Raw genomic sequence first — 14,446 nt, 5'->3', positions numbered from 1 at the left:
TGACCACCACAGTGGTGTTTAGCCAGCTAGGGTGACTTCTCAGTGGTCAGTAGAGTGACCACCACGGTGGTGTTTAGCCAGCTAGGGTGACTTCTCAGTGGTCAGTAGAGTGACCACCACGGTGGTGTTTAGTCAGCTAGGGTGACTACTCAGTGGTCAGTAGAGTGACCACCACAGTGGTGTTTAGCCAGCTAGGGTGACTTCTCAGTGGTCAGTAGAGTGACCACCACGGTGGTGTTTAGCCAGCTAGGGTGTCTTCTCAGTGGTCAGTAGAGTGACCTCCACGGTGGTGTTTAGCCAGCTAGGGTGACTACTCAGTGGTCAGTAGAGTGACCGTCACGGTGGTGTTTAGTCAGCTAGGGTGGCCTCTCAGTGGTCAGTAGAGTGACCACCACGGTGGAGTTTAGTCAGCTAGGGTGACTTCTCAGTGGTCAGTAGAGTGACAACTACAGCCGTGTTTAGCCAGCTAGGGTGACTTCTCAGTGGTCAGTAGAGTGACCACTACCACTGGTCAAGTATTCACCACATTGCATTTATAAAGGGGCACGGGGTGACCAGTGAGTTCTGAATTGGTCTGTTATAAGGCAGGGCAGCACTGCTAAGGGGTTGAGAGGCATGTGAACGCGAATCAGATGCGTGTCTAATCATTTCCTGAACAGGTTTAATTACGAAGAGACGGAACATTTAAAAACGCACACATTATTAAAAAGTGTCAAAGGTTAGAGGGTGGTGGTGGTGGTGGGTTGGGTCAGTTTGACGTCAGAATTCGGGGGTGAGTCTTAGCGAACGACCTCAGGGATTGGACGGATTCACGCAGCCATGCGATTGGCCGCCTACGTATCAATAATCTCTCACATCCGATTGGTCGATTGACTGCCCCCTCCACTGGCTGTGTTTGAGGTCAAGGTCACGTTGAGGTTTTAAATTTTTGTTGGTTAAAAAGAAAATCGTTAATGGACATTCCACATTCCTATGGCAACGGCTCAGGACGGATGCCAAAAAAGATCATTTGCACAAACAGGAGGTGGTGCCAATTCGTTTGTTTGTTGTTGTCGTCATCGACCGCTGGTAGGAGGACGAGGATGACGAGGATGACGAGGATGATGGGCCAAGTCAACTCTCTACGGCAGGAGTTGGAACCGCTTGTAGATAAAACCTCCACCCCCCCCCCCCCACGTACAGGTGAGTCTTTCACGTACAGGTGAGTCAACCTGTGCGTGGACACCTCACCTACCAGGAGAGAGTCCTCCATCACCCACCTCACCTATCACCCCCCCCCCTACCCACCCACCACCCACCACCCCCCACCTCTACAGGTGAGCGCCGGCTGCCCAGGTGAGCAGCGATGCGAGGATGAGCAGGGAGGTGGTGAGGCCGGGCAACGGAGGGTGTTGGCCGGGCGCTGCAGCTGTGGGCGATGCTGTGGCCGGCGAGAGGGTGGTGGCGTTGGTGGTGGCGTTGGTGGAGGCGGTGGTGGTGGCGTTGGTGGAGGCGGTGGTGGTGGCGTTGGTGGAGGCGGTGGTGGTGGCGTTGGCGGTCCCCGTGTAGTAGACGGCACGGCTGCCCAGGTTCTGGACGGGGCGGAAGTTGTTGACCAGCGGCTCCTTCCCCTCGGCGTCGTAGTACAAGAGGGTGCGGAACAGATCCAGCTGTGGGGCGGTGCGGGCAGGTGAGAAGTTCGGGCAGCGGTTTACCACACAACAACAACAACAACAACCGCCAGTCGTCACTAAGTGGCGGTGACGTCACCACAACGCTTGTGCCAGGCTAGGTGCACCTTCAGGCCACGTCAAGTGTCGAACGCCCGCTGGCAGGAAGTCAAGGGTCAAGGGGCAGACCCGGGTGCCACGGGTCGACTGACTGAGATGACCGAGATGGCTGGCTGATGCACCACCTGTGCCCCCTACTGTGCCGACCTGCTGTGCTTTAGCCACCCGGCACTCCGCTCGTTGTTGTGAGCGTCGCTCCTCCGCCCTCCGTTGTTGTTGGAGGGCGACTACCTCCAACTGCCCAGTAGCGTCCTTCACGAGCCTCCTCCACAGAGGCCGATCTTGACACCGCTGGTACCGGTCATTGGCAAGTCCACTCAGCTCCACGTCCTCCTGTACCACATCACTCCATCTCTTCTCTAGCCTGTGCCGCGCGAGTTTAGCCCCCTCGATCCGGCCGAACAAAAGCTGTTTGGGCATGCGGTGGCTGGGCATGCGGGCTACATGACTCAGCCCTCGCAGCCTTGCCCGCCAGAGGAGCTCACTGATGGGACCTTGCCCAGATCTTTCAAGGGATTTGTGAGCTCCTCACACAATCCAGTCTGGTTAAACCCAGGATGGATCGTAGGCAGGCCAGCCTAAATGTTTCTAACCGGCGACGATGTTCCATTAGGGGGGGGGGGTCCACGTTTAGCAAGCGTGGAGAAGGGAGGGAACGACCGTGGCCGAGAAGACCCGAAGCTTAGTGCGGAGCGACAGACCGGGGTAGCTTCCACACAGCGTTACGCAACCGATGAAAATATGTTGCCGCTCGACTGATTCGGAGTGGGACCTCTGCTGTTAAACCGGAGCCGGTCCAGGACCACACACACTAACACACACACACACACTAACACACACACTAACACACACACTAACACACACTAACACACACACTAACACACACACTAACACACACACTAACACACACACTAACACACACTCCACACCTGTGCCTGCCCCAGAAAGAGTGGCGCCTGGAAGACGCTCCAGATCACCGACTCGTCGCAAGTGGGCGTCGTGAGGGAGCCGCTGTATCGGTAGAAGGGCCCGGCAATCGACGATTCGAGCGCTCCGGGGACAAACGACTGCAGGCTCGGGGCCATCACGCTGCTGTTCATGCCTAGGTCGGGGGGTGGAGCAATCAGATCGGGGCAAAATTCGTGTGAATGAATAATAGCGAGTGATCAATAATAATGATTCGTGATGATTAATAATGCGCGTGTTGTTGATCAATAATGATGAATGACTATTAATAATTACTGAATAATGATTCATATTGTTGGTGAATAATACGTATTGTGAGTACATATTAATAAACAATTACTATGAATAGTTAATAAATAATCAATATTAACTGAATAACTAATAATTCTTCTTTGGTTCTTTTGGTAAAGTCACGTAGAATGATAATAAAATAATAAATGTTATTATTGTGTTATATTATTTGTTATTGTGTTATTTTACTTTATCAATTTATTATTTTATTATCATTCTACGTGACTTTACCGAAAGAACCAAAGAAGATGAATCATTGCAGTCACGAAAGCTTTAAATCGAAACTAATAATTATTAATAAATACACACACGCAGTACACACACACCGCGTGTGTGCTGTGTGTGTACTGTGTGTACTGTGTGTGTTTACTGTGTCAGTACACACACACAGTACACACAGTACACACACACACAGTATACACACACACACACACACAGTACACACACACACACAGTACACACACACACAGTATACACACTACACACACACACACAGTACACACACTACACACACACACAGTACACACACACAGTACACACACTACACACAGTACACACACACACTACACACAGTACACACACACACAGTACACACACACACACTACACACAGTACACACACACACTACACACAGTACACACACACACACTACACACAGTACACACACACACACTACACACAGTACACACACACTACACACAGTACACACACACACTACACACACACTACACACACACACAGTACACACACACAGTACACACAATACACACACACAGTACACACAATACACACACACACACCACACTACACACACAGTACACACACACACAGTACACACACAGTACACACACAGTACACACACACCACACTACACACACACACAGTACACACTACACACACACACACACAATACACACACACAGTACACACACAATACACACAGTACACACACACACTGTACACACACACACAGTACACACACACTACACACACACAGTACACACACACTACACACACACAGTACACACACACTACACACACACAGTACACACACACTACACACACACAGTACACACACACTACACACACACACAGTACACACACACTACACACACACAGTACACACACACTACACACACACACAGTACACACACACCACACACACACAGTACACCCTACACACACTACACACACTGTACACCCTACACACACTACACACACAGTACACACTACACACACTACACACACAGTACACACACACCACACTACACACACACACAGTACATACACACTACACACAGTACACACACACACACTACACACAGTACACACACACTACACACACACAGTACACACACACTACACACACACAGTACACACACACTACACACACACAGTACACACACACTACACACACACAGTACACACACACTACACACACACAGAACACACACACTACACACACACAGTACACACACAGTACACCCTACACACACTACACACACTGTACACCCTACACACACTACACACACTACACACACAGTACACACTACACACACAGTACACACACACCACACTACACACACAGTACACACACACTACACACAGTACACACACACACAGTACACACACACTACACACAGTACACACACACAGTACACACAGTACACACACAGTACACACACAGTACACACACACCACACACACCACACACACCACACACACACACACTACACACACTACACACACCAATCACCTGGGCGCGAGATGTTGGACAGCGCTGCGAGGATCGAGTCCAGGCTCGAGAAATTCCCTCCCACCTGCGTGTTGAGGTGTGGTGGTGCGAGGGTTGGTGGACCACACGGGGAATCCGTCAGACGGCGGGGCAACATCGGCAGGGAGGCAGTGCGGCACACGCGTGTCCTGGCGGTCAGCACGCAGCTACGCTGCTAGACACTACACTGATAGACACTGCACAATACACTACCATACACTACTTTACTATACACTACACACACTACACTACACACACTGCACAGACTACACACACTACACACACTACACACACTACACTACACACACTACACACACTACACACACACTACACCACACAATACACTACACTACACACTACACCACTCAATACACTACACTACACACTACACCACTCAATACACTACACACACTACACTACACTCACACTACACTACACACACTACACTACACTACACACTACACACACACTACACACACACTACACCACTCAATACACTACACTACACACTACACCACTCAATACACTACACACACTACACTACACACACTACACTACACACACTACACTACACACACACTACACACACTACACTACACACACACTACACACACTACACTACACACACACTACACCACACAATACACTACACACACACTACACTACACACTACACCACACAATACACTACACTACACACTACACCACTCAATACACTACACTACACATTACACCACACAATACACTACACACACACTACACACACCACATACACTACACTACGCACTACACTACACACTAAACCACACTACACACACTACACTCACTACACTACGCACTACACTTTACCTTGAGCACTACGCTAAACACTGGTGGGTGGGTGGGTGAGGTGGCAGAGGCTGTTGGGGTGCGTGGCTACCTGGAAAAAGACACCGAACACTGCGAGGCCGTCTGGATAGTTCTTGGCTGCGCTCACGTTGCCGTAGCTCTGCTTGTAGTTGATGATGTGCATCTGCAGTCACAGCACATCACAGCACGTCACAGAGAGCACGTAGGGGCTAACGGTAGGGGTTAGCGGTAGGTGCTAGGGGCTAGCGGTAGTGGCTAGCGGTAGGGGCTAGCGGTAGGGGCTAGCGGTAGAGACTAGCGGTAGAGGCTAGCGGTAGGGGGTAGCGGTAGGGGATAGCGGTAGAGGCTAGCGGTAGAAACTAGCGGTAGTGGCTAGCGGTAGTGGCTAGCGGTAGAGACTAGCAGTAGAGACTAGCGGTAGAGACTAGCGGTAGAGGCTAGCGGTAGGGGATAGCGGTAGGGGATAGCGGTAGGGACTAGCGGTAGAGACTAGCGGTAGAGACTAGCGGTAGTGGCTAGCGGTAGGGGCTAGCGGTAGTGGCTAGCGGTAGGGACTAACGGTAGCGGCTAGTGGTAGAGGCTAGCGGTAGAGGCTAGCGGTAGAGGCTGGCGGTAAAGACTAGCGGTAGGGACTAGCGGTAAAGACTAGCGGTAGTGGCTAGTGGTAGAGACTAGCGGTAGTGGCTAGCGGTAGTGGCTAGCGGTAGGGACTAGCGGTAGTGGCTAGCGGTAGAGACTAGCGGTAGTGGCTAGCGGTAGAGACTAGCGGTAGTGGCTAGCGGTAGTGGCTAGCGGTAGGGACTAGCGGTAGGGACTGGCGGTAGTGGCTAGCGGTAGTGGCTAGCGGTAGGGACTGGCGGTAGTGGCTAGCGGTAGAGACTAGTGGTAGTGGCTAGCAGTAGAGACTAGCGGTAGGGACTAGCGGTAGTGGCTAGCGGTAGGGGCTAGCATTAGAGACTAGCGGTAGTGGCTAGCGGTAGGGGCTAGCATTAGAGACTAGCGGTAGTGGCTAGCGGTAAAGACTAGCGGTAGTGGCTAGCGGTAGAGACTAGCGGTAGTGGCTAGCAGTAGAGACTAGCGGTAGTGGCTAGCAGTAGAGACTAGCGGTAGGGACTGGCGGTAGTGGCTAGCGGTAGAGACTAGTGGTAGGGGCTAGCAGTAGAGACTAGCGGTAGAGACTAGCAGTAGGGACTAGCAGTAGAGACTAGCAGTAGGGACTAGCAGTAGAGACTAGTGGTAGGGGCTAGCGGTAGGGGCTAGCAGTAGAGACTAGCAGTAGGGACTAGCAGTAGAGACCAGCAGTAGGGACTAGCAGTAGAGACTAGTGGTAGGGGCTAGCGGTAGGGGCTAGCAGTAGAGACGAGCGGTAGAGACTAGCGGTAGGGACTAGCGGTAGGGGCTAGCGGTAGGGGCTAGCGGTAGTGGCTAGCGGTAGAGACTAGCGGTAGGGACTAGCGGTAGGGGCTAGCGGTAGGGGCTAGCGGTAGTGGCTAGCGGTAGAGACTAGCGGTAGAGACTAGCGGTAGAGACTAGCGGTAGAGACTAGCGGTAGGGGATAGCGGTAGGGACTAGCAGTAGGGACTAGCAGTAGAGACTAGCGGTAGGGACTAGCAGTAGGGACTAGCAGTAGAGACTAGCGGTAATGGCTAGTGGTAGAGACTAGCGGTAGTGGCTAGCAGTAGTGGCTAGCGGTAGAGACTAGTGGTAGAGACTAGCGGTAGTGGCTAGCGGTAGAGGCTAGCGGTAGAGGCTAGCGGTAGGGGATAGCGGTAGAGACTAGTGGTAGGGACTAGCGGTAGGGACTAGCGGTAGAGACTAGCGGTAGTGGCTAGCGGTAGAGACTAGCAGTAGGGGCTAGCAGTAGAGATTAGCGGTAGAGTCTAGCGGTAGGGGCTAGCGGTAGAGACTAGCAGTAGGGGCTAGCGTTAGAGACTAGCAGTAGAGACTAGCGGTAGGGGATAGCGGTAGAGACTAGTGGTAGGGACTAGCGGTAGGGACTAGCAGTAGGGACTAGCAGTAGAGACTAGCGGTAGGGACTAGCAGTAGGGACTAGCAGTAGAGACTAGCGGTAATGGCTAGTGGTAGAGACTAGCGGTAGTGGCTAGCGGTAGAGACTAGCGGTAGGGGCTAGCGGTAGGGGCTAGCGGTAGGGGCTAGCGGTAGAGACTAGCATTAGGGGCTATCGGTAGAGGCTAGCGGAAGAGACTAGCGGTAGAGATTAGTGGTAGAGACTAGCGGTAGAGGCTAGCGGTAGTGGCTAGCGGTAGGGACTAGCGGTAGCGGCTAGCGGTAGAGACTAGCGGTAGAGACTAGTGGTAGGGACTGGCGGTAGTGGCTAGCGGTAGAGGCTAGTGGTAGAGACTAGCGGTAGTGGCTAGCGGTAGAGACTAGCGGTAGTGGCTAGCGGTAGGGATTAGCGGTAGGGACTAGCGGTAGGGACTAGCGGTAGGGACTAGCAGTAGAAACTAGCGGTAGGGGCTAGCGGTAGGGACTAGCTGTAGAGACTAGCGGTAGTGGCTAACGGTAGGGACTAGCGGTAGCGGCTAGCGGTAGAGGCTAGCGGTAGAGACTAGCGGTAGAGACTAGCGGTAGGGACTAGCGGTAGCGGCTAGCGGTAGAGACTAGTGGTAGGGACTAGCGGTAGAGACTAGCGGTAGGTACTAGCGGTAGTGGCTAGCGGTAGGGGCTAGCGGTAGAGACTAGCGGTAGAGACTAGTGGTAGTGGCTAGCGGTAGGGACTAGCGGTAGAGACTAGCGGTAGGGACTAGCGGTAGGGACTAGCGGTAGTGGCTAGCGGTAGGGACTAGCGGTAGGGACTAGCGGTAGGGACTAGCGGTAGAGACTAGCGGTAAAGACTAGCGGTAGAGACTAGCGGTAGGGGCTAGTGGTAGGGACTAGCGGTAAAGACTAGCGGTAGAGACTAGCGGTAGGGGCTAGTGGTAGAGACTAGCGGTAGGGAATAGCGGTAGGGACTAGCTGTAGAGACTAGCGTTAGAGACTAGCGGTAGTGGCTAACGGTAGAGACTAGCGGTAGCGGCTAGCGGTAGAGGCTAGCGGTAGAGGCTAGCGGTAAAGACTAGCGGTAGGGACTAGCGGTAGAGACTAGCGGTAGTGGCTAACAGTAGGGACTAGCGGTAGCGGCTAGCGGTAGAGGCTAGCGGTAGAGGCTAGCGGTAAAGACTAGCGGTAGGGACTAGCGGTAGGGACTAGCGGTAGTGGCTAGCAGTAGAGACTAGCGGTAGAGACTAGCGGTAGGGACTAGCGGTAGAGACTAGCGGTAGAGACTAGCGGTAGGGACTAGCGGTAGGGACTAGCGGTAGTGGCTAGCGGTAGAGACTAGTGGTAGGGACTAGTGGTAGTGGCTAGCGGTAGAGACTAGTGGTAGAGACCAGCGGTAGGGACTAGTGGTAGGGACTAGCGGTAGCGGCTAGTGGTAGAGACCAGCGGTAGGGGCTAGCAGTAGAGACTAGCGGTAGAGACTAGTGGTAGGGGCTAGCGGTAGGGGCTAGCGGTAGGGGCTAGCAGTAGAGACTAGCGGTAGGGACTAGCGGTAGGGACTAGTGGTAGGGGCTAGCGGTAGAGACTAGCGGTAGGGGATAGCGGTAGAGACTAGCGGTAGAGACTAGCGGTAGACACTAGTGGTAGGGGCTAGCGGTAGAGACTAGCGGTAGAGACTAGTGGTAGAGACTAGCGGTAGGGACTAGCGGTAGAGACTAGCGGTAGAGGCTAGCGGTAGAGACTAGCGGTAGAGACTAGTGGTAGGGGCTAGCGGTAGAGACTAGCGGTAGGGGATAGCGGTAGAGACTAGCGGTAGAGACTAGCGGTAGGGGATAGTGGTAGAGACTAGCAGTAGTGGCTAGCGGTAGTGGCTAGCGGTAGAGACTAGCGGTAGTGGCTAGCAGTAGAGACTAGCGGTAGGGGCTAGCGGTAGTGGCTAGCGGTAGAGACTAGCGGTAGAGACTAGCAGTAGGGACTAGCGGAAGTGGCTAGCGGTAGGGACTAGCGGTAGAGACTAGTGGTAGAGACTAGTGGTAGGGACTAGCGGTAGTGGCTAGCGGTAGAGACTAGTGGTAGAGACCAGCGGTAGGGACTAGCGGTAGTGGCTAGCGGTAGAGACTAGTGGTAGAGACCAGCGGTACGGGCTAGCGGTAGGGACTAGCGGTAGTGGCTAGCGGTAGAGACTAGTGGTAGAGACCAGCGGTAGGGACTAGTGGTAGGGGCTAGCGGTAGAGACTAGTGGTAGAGACTAGTGGTAGAGACTAGCGGTAGAGACTAGCGGTAGAGACCAGCGGTAGGGACTAGCAGTAGAGACTAGCGGTAGAGACTAGCGGTAGAGACTAGCAGTAGAGACTAGCGGTAGGGAATAGCGGTAGAGACTAGCGGTAGGGACTAGTGGTAGGGGCTAGCGGTAGGGGCTAGCGGTAGGGGCTAGTGGTAGGGACTAGTGGTAGGGGCTAGCGGTAGAGACTAGCGGTAGGGGATAGCGGTAGAGACTAGCGGTAGAGACTAGCGGTAGAGACTAGTGGTAGGGGTTAGCGGTAGAGACTAGCGGTAGAGACTAGTGGTAGAGGCTAGCGGTAGAGACTAGCGGTAGGGACTAGCGGTAGAGACTAGCGGTAGAGGCTAGCGGTAGAGACTAGCGGTAGAGACTAGTGGTAGGGGCTAGCAGTAGAGACTAGCGGTAGAGACTAGTGGTAGAGGCTAGCGGTAGAGACTAGCGGTAGGGACTAGCGGTAGAGACTAGCGGTAGAGGCTAGCGGTAGAGACTAGCGGTAGAGACTAGCAGTAGAGACTAGCGGTAGAGACTAGTGGTAGGGGCTAGCGGTAGAGACTAGCGGTAGAGACTAGTGGTAGTGGCTAGCGGTAGAGACTAGCGGTAGGGACTAGCGGTAGAGGCTAGCGGTAGAGACTAGCGGTAGAGACTAGCGGTAGAGGCTAGCGGTAGATACTAGCGGTAGATACTAGCGGTAGAGACTAGTGGTAGGGGCTAGCGGTAGAGACTAGCGGTAGAGACTAGTGGTAGAGGCTAGCGGTAGAGACTAGCGGTAGGGACTAGCAGTAGAGACTAGTGGTAGGGACTAGCGGTAGAGACTAGCGGTAGAGACTAGCGGTAGGGGCTAGCGGTAGGGGCTAGCGGTAGGGACTAGCGGTAGAGACTAGTGGTAGGGGCTAGCGGTAGGGGCTAGCGGTAGAGACTAGCGGTAGAGACTAGCGGTAAAGACTAGCGGTAGTGGCTGGCGGTAGAGACTAGTGGTAGAGACTAGCAGTAGGGAATAGTGGTAGAGACCAGCGGTAGGGACTGGCGGTAGGGACTAGCGGTAGAGACCAGCGGTAGGGACTAGCAGTAGAAACTAGCGGTAGGGACTAGCGGTAGAGACTAGCGGTAGTGGCTGGCGGTAGAGACTAGTGGTAGAGACTAGTGGTAGAGACTAGCGGTAGGGACTAGCAGTAGAGACTAGTGGTAGGGACTAGCGGTAGAGACTAGCGGTAGTGGCTGGCGGTAGAGGCTAGCGGTAGAGACTAGCGGTAGGGGCTAGCGGTAGGGGCTAGCGGTAGCGGCTAGCGGTAGAGACTAGCATTAGGGGCTAGCGGTAGAGACTAGCGGTAGAGACTAGTGGTAGGGGATAGCGGTAGAGACTAGCGGTAGTGGCTAGCGGTAGAGGCTAGCGGTAGAGGCTATCGGTAGAGGCTAGCGGTAGAGACTAGCGGTAGAGACTAGCGGTAGTGGCTAGCGGTAGAGGCTATCGGTAGAGGCTAGCGGTAGAGACTAGCGGTAGAAACTAGCGGTAGAGACTAGCGGTAGAGACTAGTGGTAGGGGATAGCGGTAGAGACTAGCGGTAGCGGCTAGCGGTAGAGGCTAGCGGTAGAGGCTATCGGTAGAGGCTAGCGGTAGAGACTAGCGGTAGAGACTAGCGGTAGTGGCTATCGGTAGAGGCTAGCGGTAGAGACTAGCGGTAGAAACTAGCGGTAGAGACTAGCATTAGGGGCTATCGGTAGAGACTAGCGGTAGAGACTAGCGGTAGAGACTAGCGGTAGTGGCTAGCGGTAGAGACTAGCGGTAGGGAATAGTGGTAGGGACTAGCAGTAGAAACTAACGATAGGGGCTAGCGGTAGGGACTAGCGGTAGCGGCTAGCGGTAGTGGCTAACGGTAGGGACTAGCAGTAGAGACTAGCGGTAGTGGCTAACGGTAGGGACTAGCGGTAGAGGCTAGCGGTAAAGACTAGCGGTAGGGACTAGCGATAGGGCCTAGCGGTAGGGCCTAGCGGTAGCGGCTAGCGGTAGGGACTATCGGTAGGGACTAGCAGTAGAGACTAGCGGTAGTGGCTAGCGGTAGGGACTAGCGGTAGGGCCTAGCGGTAGAGACTAGCGGTAGGGCCTAGCGGTAGGGCCTAGCGGTAGCGGCTATCGTTAGGGACTAGCGGTAAGGACTAGCGGTAGCGGCTAGCGGTAGGGACTAGCGGTAGGGCCTAGCGGTAGGGCCTAGTGGTAGGGCCTAGCGGTAGGGCCTAGCGGTAGTGGCTAGCGGTAGAGACTAGCGGTAGAGACTAGTGGTCACCACCGCTGCCGTCACCATCATCACCCTCATCACCTCCAGGGGGTACCAGACCCCGTCTATGGCGTGCTCGGACCCTGTGCTCTGGTTGCCCGGGGCTCCCCAGTGGAAGTGGAAGCTGTCGGTGAGGTACGTCCCGTTCAGAGCACCGCCTGACACGCTCAGGTTGCCGGGCAGCGACACTGACACTGAGACACGCACAGACACAGACACACACAGGCGTAGGGAGAGATCCCAATGAGAGAGAGACACAACAACAACAACCGCCATTCACCACTAAGTGGCGGTGACGTCACCACGACGCTTGTGCCAGGACATGTGCACCCTGAGGCCACGTGAAGTGTCGAACGCCCGCTGGCAGGAGGTCACGGGGCAGACCCAGGTGCCACGGGTCGACTGACTGAGATGACTGAGATGACTGGCTGATGCACCACCTGTGCCCCCTACTGTGCCAACCTGCTGTGGTTTAGCCACCCGGCGCTCCGCTCATTGTTGTGAGCGTCGCTCCTCCGCCCTCCGTTGTTGTTGGAGGGCGACTGCCTCCAACTGCCCAGTAGCGTCATTCACGAGCCTCCTCCACAGAGGCCGATCTTGACACCGCTGGTACCGGTCATCGGCTAGTCCACTCAGCTCCATGTCCTTCTGTACCACGTCACTCCATCTCTTCTCTAGCCCGTGCCGCGCCCGTTTAGCACCCTCGATCCGGCCGAACAAAAGCTCTTTTGGCATGCGGTGGCTGGGCATGCGGGCTACATGACCCAGACAACGCAGCCTTGCCCGCCGGAGGAGCTCACCGATGGGACCTTGCCCAGATCTTTCAAGGATTTGTGAGCTCCTCACACAATCCAGTCTGGTTAAACCCAGGATGGATCGTAGGCAGGCCAGCCTAAATGTTTCTAACCGGCGAAGATGTTCCATTAGGGGGGGTCCACGTTTCGCAAGCGTAGAGAAGGGAGGGAATGACCGTGGCCGAGAAGAACTGAAGCTTAGTGCGGAGCGACAGACCAGGTAGCTTCCACACAGCGTTACGCAACCGATGAAAAGATATTGCCACTCGACTGATTCGGAGTGAGACCTCTGCTGTTAAACCGGAGCCGGTCATGAGCACACTGCCCAGGTATGGGAAACTCTCCACTCTCTCCACGTGAACAAGGGACCAATAAGAGACAGTCCGGTCCCTTCACCTGATGAAGGCCGCTTGTGTTGTGGCCGAAACGTCGTGATTTTTTGTTGCTTTATTTTTTACCTACGTGACTTTACCGAATAGAACCACAGAGTGTGGATCCTTGCAGTCACGAAAGCTTCCAATCTAGAATTGCATTGCAGTGTAGCAGGTTAGCGCTACGCCGCGCTACGAACCCGGCGACCCGGGTTCGATTCCCGCTCACGGCCACCACCGGCGACGATCATTTTAACCGGTCTTGGGCCTCGCCTAGGTCGACTCGGCCTCAAAACGAGTAACTGCTGCTGTGGTGTGTGTGCACATCGCCACCGGGGAGACAAAGGCGGCCGGGCGTGGTGGATCAAAGGCCCGGGAGCGAAGCTGGCAGTAGTACAGCGAGTCTACATATATATTTATATTAAAAAAATGGGAAATGTGTGTCCGTTCGAAATGTTTAGCATACTTCCCAACATGCAGCAAACTTTAAATTTGGCATGTGGGTAGCTTCCAGAACTGTGTCTCTGTGTGTGTCTGCCTGTGTCTGTGTGTGTCTCTGTGTGTCTCTGTGTGTGCATCTGTGTGTGCATCTGTGTGTGCATCTGTGTGTGCATCTGTGTGTGTGTCTGTCTGTGTCTCTCTCACTCTGTGGGATTTTTCCCTGTGTCTGTGTGTGTCTCTGTGTGTATGTGTCTGTCTGTGTCTGTGTGTGTGTGTCTCTGTGTGTGTGTGTCTGTCTGTGTGTGTGTCTGTGTGTGTGTCTGTGTGTGTCTGTGTGTGTCTCTGTGTGTTTGTGTCTGTCTGTGTCTGTGTGTGTGTCTGTGTGTGTCTCTCTCACTCTGTGGGATCTTTCCCTGTGTTTGTGTGTGTCTCTGTGTGTATGTGTCTGTCTGTGTCTGTGTGTGTGTGTGTGTCTGTGTGTGTATCTCTCACTCTGTGGGATCTTTCCCTGTGTCTGTGTGTCTCTGTGTGTATGTGTCTGTCTGTGTCTGTGTGTGTGTGTCTGTGTGTGTCTCTCTCACTCTGTGGGATCTTTCCCTGTGTCTGTGCGTGTCTCTGTTTGTATGTGTCTGTCTGTGTCTGT

General features: G+C 54.0%; 1 protein-coding gene across 1 annotated transcript in view; it reads right to left on the bottom strand.

The window, feature by feature from the left end:
- Positions 1-1,304: 1,304 nt before the first annotated feature.
- The window catches only part of LOC116958386 (carbonic anhydrase 2-like), a 30,386-nt gene continuing 17,244 nt past the window's right edge, over positions 1,305-14,446 (bottom strand). The window contains exons 5-9 of the mRNA XM_076056621.1: positions 12,240-12,391; positions 5,719-5,811; positions 4,783-4,846; positions 2,699-2,871; positions 1,305-1,649 (exon numbers count right to left, since the gene is read on the bottom strand). Of these exons, the coding sequence (XP_075912736.1) occupies positions 1,311-1,649; positions 2,699-2,871; positions 4,783-4,846; positions 5,719-5,811; positions 12,240-12,391 (821 nt within the window). The 3' untranslated portion in view covers positions 1,305-1,310. The remainder of the gene's footprint in view (positions 1,650-2,698; positions 2,872-4,782; positions 4,847-5,718; positions 5,812-12,239; positions 12,392-14,446) is intronic.

This window comes from Petromyzon marinus, chromosome 77 (genome assembly GCF_048934315.1).
Source record: "Petromyzon marinus isolate PM22_M1 ecotype Great Lakes invasive population chromosome 77, UKy_Petmar_22M1.pri1.0, whole genome shotgun sequence".
Classification (NCBI taxonomy): Eukaryota; Metazoa; Chordata; class Hyperoartia; order Petromyzontiformes; family Petromyzontidae; genus Petromyzon; species Petromyzon marinus.
The sequence above is the reverse complement of the archived record's forward strand: the minus strand, read 5'-3'. Positions and strand labels throughout refer to the sequence as shown.